The sequence below is a fragment of the Adiantum capillus-veneris genome, chromosome 28, assembly GCF_014529385.1.
Source record: "Adiantum capillus-veneris isolate H3 chromosome 28, ASM1452938v2, whole genome shotgun sequence".
Lineage (NCBI taxonomy): Eukaryota > Viridiplantae > Streptophyta > Polypodiopsida > Polypodiales > Pteridaceae > Adiantum > Adiantum capillus-veneris.
This window is the reverse complement of record NC_140958.1, coordinates 99,019,972-99,030,382: the sequence shown is the minus strand read 5'-3', so window position 1 is coordinate 99,030,382 and position 10,411 is coordinate 99,019,972. Positions and strand designations below refer to the sequence as shown.

General features: G+C 42.6%; 1 protein-coding gene across 14 annotated transcripts in view; it reads left to right on the top strand.

Moving 5' to 3' along the window:
* The first annotated feature begins 747 nt into the window (after window positions 1–747).
* The window catches only part of LOC147420962 (epoxide hydrolase 2-like), a 103,768-nt gene continuing 94,104 nt past the window's right edge, over window positions 748–10,411 (top strand). For 3 of the 14 annotated variants that reach the window (XM_086505104.1, XM_086505114.1, XM_086505112.1), the window contains exons 1-4: window positions 1,537–1,664; window positions 1,895–2,012; window positions 3,429–3,573; window positions 3,664–3,737. In XM_086505104.1, coding sequence (XP_086361230.1) covers window positions 3,677–3,737 — 61 coding nt within the window. In that variant the 5' untranslated portion in view covers window positions 1,537–1,664; window positions 1,895–2,012; window positions 3,429–3,573; window positions 3,664–3,676. Of the gene's footprint in view, window positions 1,665–1,894; window positions 2,013–3,428; window positions 3,574–3,663; window positions 3,738–10,411 lie in introns of those variants that run through there. The other 11 variants (XM_086505106.1, XM_086505107.1, XM_086505108.1 and 8 more) reach the window with 10 other exon arrangements.

Genomic DNA, 10,411 nt, shown 5'->3' with positions numbered 1-10,411 from the left:
AAATGGCTGTCAACCTTGCGCAGGAAGGGTTGACTCGTGAAGAACCCTACATTTGAAGGGATCAAATTGACATTGCCCTTCAATTGCGAAGGAAGGAAATTTGTCTGATCCATCATTAGAAGGACCGGCCATCCAATTGTCCTTCAAAATGCGAATTCAAAGTTTACAAGACCTTTAGTTATGGTTTGTAGTTTCATGATAATTTTTAGAGAAAAATTACCAAAATACCCCTCTAATTTGTGAAAATTCCCAAAATACCCCTAATGCCCCTAGTATTTTGTCATAAATTCCTAAAATACCCTTCAAATTTCCCAAAATATCCTTGGTTGTGAGAGTAAATTTCTCCAAAGTTAAAATTTTCTTGAAGCTTTCCATAAGAAGACTAATTGTCTATCATACAAGATGCTAAAACTAGAATTTGAGTTGGTTATGTAGGCTTTGGAGATGAATTACTTCATTATTTTTAGACAATATAATTGCCTTTTTTGCGAGATAATTTGTGACAAATTACATTTCAAGCACTAAAAAACGGATCTCAATTGTAAAAAAGGAATAAAGATAAGATAATCTTGAACAATCCAACAAAATAGATACAAAGGTATTTTGGAATTTTTTGAAATTTGAGGAGTATTTTGGGAATTTCCACAAATTAGTGTCAAGTTTGAAGTTTGAGATTTGTCCAGACCCGATCGCCGTGTGAAAAGACACATCCCTAAAATTTGACTCCTTCGTTTTTGAAGTCTCAATGCTCACAGTGAGTCCACTTGCTGCCACTGCTATGACCTTGGACATGTCCATCGTCGAGTGCACTTGCGGCGTTGTCAACCTACTATGGTCCGAGTCTCCGGTGTCCAATTTCCTGCTTGCAGATCCTCTGATATGGTAAAAGACAGAGCCATATCACTCGAGAGCAAAGGTTTTCTCTCTCCCTCGGACTGTTGCCCTGACGCGTGCTCTAAGCTGCCCTCCAATTCTCATAGACAATCTACCCCTTCTACCACCATCCGCGCATACCTTGCAAAGTGGAGCAGGCTTTGGTGGGGCAGTATTCAATCTGGCTACAAGCATCATAGGTGCAGGAATCATGGCGCTTCCTGCAACCATGAAGTTGCTCGGCCTCCCTGTTGGTTTCTTTGCCATCGTGGTTATGGGCCTTATATCAGAAGCTAGCATTGAACCGCTCATCATTGAACAGGCAACTCCACTCTCTTAGCATCAGCCATGGTTTCAAGGCCCTTGCCCACGCCTTTGCCCATCTAGGGGACCCCGTCATTAGAGTATTTTCATCCTACGGAAGCCCGGAAGCTTGCCTCGTCTTTTCCAAAGTCGAAGAGCCCAGTGTCTACACATGGCAGCTATCATCGATGCCCATCTCCAGCAAGATGAGAATCATTTCTCTACCCATATCAAGGTTTGGACTTATGGGGACACGGTACAGGCTTACATTGAGGTGTTTCTATAGAAAAGGACCCCGGTGATGCGAGGGAACCATATGTTTTTGAGCACCGGCCTGGGGGAAAGCTCTCCATTTCGCACTTATATTGAAGATGCTACGCTGCAGTGGGATGTCAATGCGTTTTTCTTCTTCCTTTCCTTGCAGCAGATGTGGGCAGGGAAGAGGGGAGGCTGGCCCAAGTTTCTCACGATTTCCACAGATTTCTAAGGTATGATTAAGCCTCCCTCAGCCTCGTCTTTCCCATTAGATGTGAAAAAGTTTGTGGGGAGGTAATGTTGAATTCTTGTTAGCATTTTTAATCTCTTTTATAAAATTCAATGCATTTCTCAACTTCACAGAACCTTACTTGCTTTGAGAAATCTAGTTAATAAAACAAGCCTCGACTGGTATCTGTATATTACAGCTTTTAATATTGTGATATTTCTTTATGATCATGAGTTCACGCCTCGCGCCTCGCAATTTCTGGTGCCTGGACTTTGGAGCGGTCTACGCGTGTTGCTTCACGCTTGAGTCTTGACAGAGAGCAGTTCACGCAAGCCTTGGCCCTCAAATCATCGTGAGTGAGTCTTGCTCAATGCTCGATGCTCAGAATTTTTTACTTTTTTTTTTTAAAGCTTGTCTTGGGGAATCCAAGGGCCTAAAATTGACAAGCATATTAGATTGGTCTTTTTTACCAATTTTGTTGTCTTGATCACGACAATTTTGAATTATAAGATGTGCATGCCTTCATTAGACATTTGGGGTAGCCCTTCAAATCTTATCACTGCTAGAGATTGAGGGTGCCTTATATTGGCCCCTTTACCCTATGTCTTTAAGGGGCAAATATCCCGCACGCGGGCACTCTGGGCAGGCTAAAACAAAGAGCCTTAAACTTAAGGGCTATTCATACCACACGGTTGTCCTTGTTTGAGTTGTGCAGTTGCTGCGACTTCCTTGTCCCATCTTCACTGCTGCAGTGCTGTACTTGCAGCGTATTGCCATTCTGATGAGTGCAGCTTTGCGTCCAAGACACCTTGACTCCGACTCTGACTCCCTCAGCCTCTAGCTCTCTAGTATCTACATAGAAAGAATGGCTTTCCTATACCTGTGATTCTACTGTTTACCGTCGAGACTTCATCTCTTGCTGTACTTGCAGGGCATTGTCGTCGCCATTCTGAGTGTGTAGTTTTGCACCCAAGACACCCTACACCTCTAGCACTCTACATTGAAATAAAAGCTTATGATAACCACTAGTGTATCGGCGGTAAACCTCACATGCTGCAAGGAGCTCGAAGGCACCATAGTTGGTCGGGAAACGGGGTGTGGCTGACTTGAGCAAAGGGGATCAATGGCTGTTAGTGCCAACAAGCAAGAGTGGCGTACTATCTACCAAGCATTGCATTCTTTGGGAGGGTGATGAGCCATAGGCTATTGAATGGGCAGATGGGCATCTAGAGACTTTTAGGACGACGATGTAGAGAAGGTCCGCGTCCTACGACATTTTCTTTGCTTGGATCAGTGAGTTGGCTGACTTTCAGATCTCTTCTCCTCTACGAGCATCTTTCGCTCTTGGTTCTGACCCTATGAGCGTCTTCTACTTTTGAAAAGTAAGTGTTTATTTAGTGAAGGTAGGTATGCAGTTCTTAATGACTGTGTTTCTTTCATTTGGTGGTTCTGCAAAACTTATGCTGGCCCTTTGATGATGTGTAGCTTATGCACTCAAATCACAAGTGACGAGTAAATTTAATGAACAGATTCTCGTCACTCCTAGACTCTTTGAGATGTCGAAGAGTGGGTCTTGCTATCTCTTAACTCCATAAAGCTACCTGTTTAAAAATTCTCTTCTTCTTCTTCTCACCCCTTGTATATTAAGCCATGAGTGAGCGGTACTAGTTGTGTGATGCAGCTATGTGTGGTCACTTTTATCATCCAGATTGTGTGGCAGAGATGATTTTAAAAGACAAGGATACTAGTGACAAAGCTGTTTTGGCAGAGTTCATCAAGGAAGGGAAGGGGCTTACCTGTCCCGTGCAAAAATGTTGCAAATAAGGCAAAGGGGAAGTCAAAGAAAAATGGGATCTGCAGTTTGGTGTATGGCATGGATATCCGCGAGCCTGGCATTGTAAATGTTTGTCTTTGTAAGTCCTGTCAAAAATGTTGCTATCACAAAGAAAGAGGCTTGGTTACTTGTTTTTATTGGTGACATTAGTGCTACTTGTATTTGACAGTCCCCTTCCTCTGATGATGAGGAGGAAAATGATGAGCCTCAGAGAGCTTGGGACAATCTTCTACCCAATCATTGGTATTGCGATTCATTAGTTAGTGGTTCTTTTCATATGAAGTTGCTTTTGTTTCTCTTTTCTTGCTATTGGTCTTTAGACTCTGGTTCTTTTGTTAAACAAAAGTTATTTAGATCGTTTATTCAATTTTCTCTAGTTTTGGTTTTGGTCCTTTGAATTTTAATAACCCAACTTGAGTGCAAGCTTGCCTTAAAGTGAACCTAAAACTCTTTTAGCAAAAGCTCAAATTTTGACCTTAAAACCATGAGACTTTTAAGTTTGCCTTTATTTTATAGTTCTAATACTCTATTTCAGATTGTTTGCAAAAGTTAGAATGAATAGAAACTTTTGAGTTTGGTACATGATGTGTGTGTGTGTGTGTGTGTGTGTGTGAGAGAGAGAGAGAGAGAGAGAGAGAGAGAGATATTTTATTAAGAAAGAGATACATTTAGAAAAAAAAATAAGTTAATATCTTTTGTAATGTGTTTTGATTTAATAAGTGAAGTTTTCCATGGTTGTTTATGAGCATACCATTATTTGTTATTTAGAGAACAATCCATTTCATATGTATGCCTTAAATCCCATGTGGGAAGCCTACTGAGTAGGTGGCTAGTATTATTTGTTTTGAAATTGAGATTTGTATTAGTTTATAGGGGAAATGATGTCCGTCTTTTGATAAATTACATTGAATCGATTGGTTTATTTTAATTTAGTATTCATTACATTTGTTGCTTTTCATGGTTTGTTCTCTTAACATCTATTGCAAATGAAAACACACTAAAATATACACTTATGTTCATTTGCAGTTCAACATGTATTTTTGCAAAAGCATGTGCTTCTAAAATTGTTATGTTATTAGTATACATAAAATAGTAGGTCATTACATTGCGTACGAAATCCGTATGAGGGGGTATGGCTCATTGCGAGAACGTCCGTATCTTGTCCGTATGTAGGGGGGTAGGTTAGCATGTAAGATACCGTACATAGGGGGGTTTCTCTAATTTTGATGCACGCAGGTGGCATCCCCCCATTACTCATAGTGAATCCCCCGGTTTCTGATTCGGTTACGGTTGGTGTGTATCTTATGCCGACTGGTCGTAATCCTGGTAGGGGTGGTTGTTGTCCCAACACTGGTTGTGGTCTTTTTACACCTACAGGTCCTGGTAGGTTGCCTGCTTGATATATAGGCATCGGTGGAATTTGAGGAGATGCTACCTGAACTTGGGGAGCGTAAGGTCTCTCTCTTACATATCCCTTGTTATAATAACATTCCTCCGTCCCATGGTTTGTCCATTTTTATTCAATAGTACACCACTTGGGTTGTTTAGCTTGGGGTTTGGCGTACAAGTTAATCTTTTTTAGCACTTCCTCTACAAGATGCTCCTGGTTTACAACTACTTCTCCTTTCGGTGTTGTCTTAGAAGACTTGCTTCCACTTTGTTGTGAGGATGAATCATCGTCAAGATCCTTGAGCTCACCCTCTTTGTATACCGCACAATTGTCTACAAGGTAAAGAGCCTCCTTGGTTCACTCATTTAAAGTCGTGCTCCTCTTCATATGTAAGTCCTTCAGGAGATCTGCATTCCTTAGTCCTTGGATAAATATAAGCATAAGTTTGGACTGAGTTGGCAGTCCTTCCACAGGGCTTAACATATCTTTTTAGTCGTAAGGCTGCCTTTTGCATAGATTCTCCGTCTTTCTGTATGAATTTATGGACTTGTGAGACAGTATTATGAGCTATCCCCCTTTGGGAGAATTCCTCGATAAACTCGTCAAACACCTCCTCCATAGACTCAAAGTCTCTACGCTCCACAGAGTCAAACCAAGTAGCAGCGCCTTCTTCCAGGGTTAGTCCAAACCCTGCAAATTGGGTAGGGAAGTCTAACACCTCTTCCGCTCTAATTACACGCACAAAGGCTGCTACATGATCTCTCGGATCTCTATTTCTCGTGTATTTCTTGTTTACCCATTTTTGCACTTGAGAAGGTCTAATTCTACGATGGTTTACAAATCTCATCATTGGATCTCCTCGTCCCAATCTATATACCTCCTCTCGTCTTCTGTAGTAGGCTGGTTCCTCTCCCAATGGTGCTCCTAAGCCGTAATTTCTAACAGCTCTTGCAAGAGATGGTTCATCTCTTCGAACTCGTTCTATGGGTGGTCTTCCAGGCTCTGTTGACCCTTGAGTTTTTGGCTTACTCTCTCCTTGATACCGTGAATAGAGTGGTGGTTCTTGTAAATCCCTTATGTTGAGATGTCAAGCTCTACATCTTAATCTGGCATCCACTACGGGTCTTGGTCGCTTACGGAATTTACTCACTGGTGCGTTAGGTGACTGACACGGAGGATTTCTGCCACTGATTCTACAGCTAGACTACACTTATAGTACCAGCCTAGTACGCTTCTAGTGAGTTCACACTTAGTGACCGCATGTATATATGTGCTACTTTTCAGCTTTTGCACTTAGTCATTTTGTACTCTCTTTTCTTAGCGAAGAAGAAGAAGAAGCTTTCCATCTATGTGTTCTTTGTGCTTGTCTTGTGTAGCTCTTTTGCATCCTTATTCTTTACATGGTATCAGAGCTTGGTGCAGGCAAAAGAGGCTAAGAGAGCAAGAGCATCACAATCTCTTCGTTCGCAATCCATGACCAGATGTCAAAGGCGCTCCGCGCAGCGGAATTTTTTTTTGGGGTTTTTCATACAAGTTTCTAAACAGGTTTCCAAAGTGCAGTATACAAAGATTTACTATACAAGTACAGTGGTTGTATGTACGCTTGATTGTGGACACTCATTGAGTGTAGAAAGTGTTACACGTACCACGATAGCAGGTTCAGCAAATTTGCAGGTTTTTGCAGATTGCAGCTATTTTGTCTTAGTGCTTCAAGATGTCTGACGGTTTCAGTCAGATTGTCAATGAGAAGCTTGAGAAAAATAACTACCCTGCATGGAAGTTCAGAATAACTAATTTCCTAAAAGGATAAGGTTATTGGGACTATGTAGAAGGAGACAATGAAAAGGAACCAAAGATTCCTGAGGTAAATACTACGACAGAGCAAAGAAAAGCTTTGAGGGACTGGCAACAAGGCCAGAGCAAAGTGATGTATTGGCTTTCTATGAGCATCACAGATGGCATGATGGGCTATTTACAAGATGTTGAAACCCCCTCCATTGCATGGAAAAACTTAGGCAGAGTGTTCGAGGTGAACACTGTCACAAAACGGGAGCGTACACGAGCCTTAGAAAATCTGAAAATTATAATTCTTTGAAAACAAGAGAGAAGGGAGAAGATCGACACAGTATTGGGGACCAGAAGATGGGCTGGTCCCCCCCCCCCCCCCCCTGTTAAGAGTATTCTTTTATTCAGGGAGAATTCTTATACAAGCACGAGAACCCGAGGAAACCCCTCTATTCTATAATCTTAGACCCGAAGGTCGTGCTTTCCCGTAAGGGGCTTGGGCACAAGGCCATTCCTTCCCATAAGGGACGTAGGCGCGAAGCTGTACTTTCCCGTAAGGGACTTAGGCGTGAAGCCGTACTTCCCGTTAAGGGCCTTCCCATAAGACGGGAGATTCCTGCAAAACAAACCACACAAAGCAATAATTCTCAAAGCGTATCAACACCTTATACCTGTCGCTTCTTGCTCGGAGAATTGATCTCCGTACTCAGTCGTCACGCGAACACTTGCAAATTCTGTCGCCAGGCTCTACTCCAGAATCCCAGCGCTAGTACTTTCTGCTGCTCCCGACGTCTGCAAATGAAACGTTGGCTACCCTTTTATAGGGTCTGACACTCGACAGGAATAGGGGTCCAAAAGCAGAGCTTGGCGCTCCTAGAGAGAGGAGAGAGAAAATCACGTTTTCTAGAGAGAGAAGAGAGAGAGATCGCGATTCAGCCCCCATGCCTTGGTTTTAGCACTGGCTTTTTCTATAAGAGCCTTGCCTGCTTTATTTTATTAATAAAGGGGCCGGTCATTTAAAAGTGACCGGTCACTTTCTAAAATAAAGTGTGAACCTGTTCAAACTTTAAAAACTCACTCAGTTAGTGAAAACAATGCTACATGGACACATTCCAGGCATCCCCGGGTGCAAGACACGACACAGATGCAATGCAGACACAGACTCCTCGCGGGAAAACATCCGTCCTTCCGCGACCGTTTCTGCTTTTCATAAAAAGCGTCATTGAACCCATCTTTATTCTTGTGCTTGCGTTCTTACGCGTATTTTCTTACTCAGTTCGGATTTCCTCCTTAGCCTACGGGATGCCCCCTTACTGATGCACCCGTCACCCATCATGTGACGCATCAGAGGCACTCGTAACCCGGCCCTTTCCACCGAACTTACGGAAACTCCTTCGCGATGTTTACCGTCACCCATCAAATGACACATCAGAGTTGTCCGTTCCTGATGGCAGTTCCTGTAGCTACAATCTTTTTCACGGTTCTTAGTGCACATAATAAAATATCCTAAAAAAGAGATTTAATCATTAAAAATAAGAAAATAGTCCAATTAGCAACATCCCTCTGGCTTCTAAACAGTTGACCTCAACTGTAGTGCTTGGACATATACCTCCAGTATCTTGAGATAAGCTGCTAATTCCTCCTGCGTCATCCACTGAGCATCTAGATTCGAATAGTTCTTAAACTTAACCAAATACTTCCGTGTTATCTTTCCGGATCTGAGAGACCGCTTCTGATGACTTACTATTTGCTCCAGTTGGAGTATTTCTTCTGTTTCCTCAACCTCAGGAGGTTCTGGCTCGAAGGCGGTCCTACATACGGCCGGAGTAAATTGACATGGAAAGAATTATGGATCTTCCAATTAGGTAGTAGCTCTAATCGGAAAGCGACATCATTCACTCGCTCAGTGATCTTAAACGGCCCATAATAACGGGTAGAAAGTTTTACCACTTTCCCCTTATGAGACGCTTGTTTCTTAAGTCTTGCCTTCTCAAACTTGAGTAAGACTAACTGTCTGATTGTTAAGTCTAGATTCCTTCTACGCTTGTCTATAGCTTTCTTATGCTTTTCCTGAGAGCGTAGAATAGCTCTCCTAACTTGCCCGTAGGCGGTGTCCAAATCCCGAACAAATTCATCTGCTGCAAAGATCTTATCCTTAGTTAAAAGGATGGGTGGAAGCAAAGGCTTACCATAAAGAATCTCAAAAGGTGCTTTCCCCGTCAATGAGTGTATCGTATTGTTATACGCATACTCGACAAGAGGCAAATATTTCTCCCAGTCAGATTGCCAGTCTGACACATAAGCTTTTAACATATCCAATACTGTGGAATTGGCTATCTCACTTTGCCCGTCCGTTTGAGGATGGTAGGCGGATGAAAAATTCAGCTTTGTACCAAGATTATCCATCAAGGCACGCCAAAAATTTCTTGTCATGCGAGGATCTCGATCACTCACAATTGACTTATGCATTCCATGATGCTTAAAGATCTGTGCCAGGAAAACCCTAGCCATATGATCTGCTTTGATCGTTTTCTTGACTGGTATAAAGTGTGCTTGCTTGCTAAACCTGTCCACAATGGTCCAGATCGCGTCATTTCCAGTCTGAGTTCTAGGAAGGTCCATGATGAAGTCCATGGCAATACTTTCCCAAGGTTCATTAGGCACAGGCAAAGGTTGTAGCAACCCAAGCGTCTTATGCCGATCATACTTCACTTTTTGGCAAACCAAACATTCCTTGACATACTTATCAATGTTTGCTTTAAGGCTAGGCCAAAAGAAATATCTTTCCATTGCTAAGGTTGTAGGGAGAATACCCCGATGACCCGCATAAGGCGAAGCGTGTGCTTCATCCATGATCTTCTTTCTTAATGGTTCCACCACACATATGGCCTGATGGTGGTAGAGATAACCGTCCCGAATGGAATAGGGAAACTCATTCTCTCCACGATGTAGCTTTCCCCAGATGGTGGAGAAGTCTGGATCATTCGGATATAAATCCGGTAGTGCTTCTAATTCTTGGTGATACACCGAAGTGATAGCGTTCACCCTTGGCCGCCTAGACAGTGCGTCTGTGACTACATTCTTACTCCCAGCCGTGTGAAGGATCTGGAAGTGAAACATAGACAAAAAGTTTGCCCACCTCATCTGCTTCTCAGATAGTTTCCTTTGCGTAAGAAAATACCGTAAACTCTGGTGATCAGTCTTGATCACAAAATCCGCTCCTAGAAGATAGTGCTTCCAGTTGGATAAGGCGTGAATCACAGCTGTGAGTTCCTTTTCGTAGATTGATTCATGCAACTCTGCATCCTTAAGCCATCTGCTTTCATAAGCCACTGCATGGCCTTCTTGGTTTAACACTGCTCCGATGCAATGACCTGAAGTATCGCAGTGAACCTCAAATGGTTTCCTTAAGTCAGGCACTATCAAAATAGGTCCATGGCTTAGCAATTACTTGAGCTGATCAAAAGCTCCTTGTTGTCTCGATCCCCATCTGAAAGGAATCTTCTTCTTTGTCAAATCATGAAGTGGTCCTGCTACATGAGAAAATCCTCGGACAAACCTTCGATAATTTGAACATAATCCCAGAAAGCTACGTACATCATGTACCGTAGTGGGAATAGGCCAATCTTCTACCACTCGAATCTTGGCAGGATCCATACTCACTTGATTGTGAGAGACTATATGGCCGAGATGGTGTATCTCTGAGAGAAAGAACTCGCTCTTCTTTGCATTCACGTGCAAC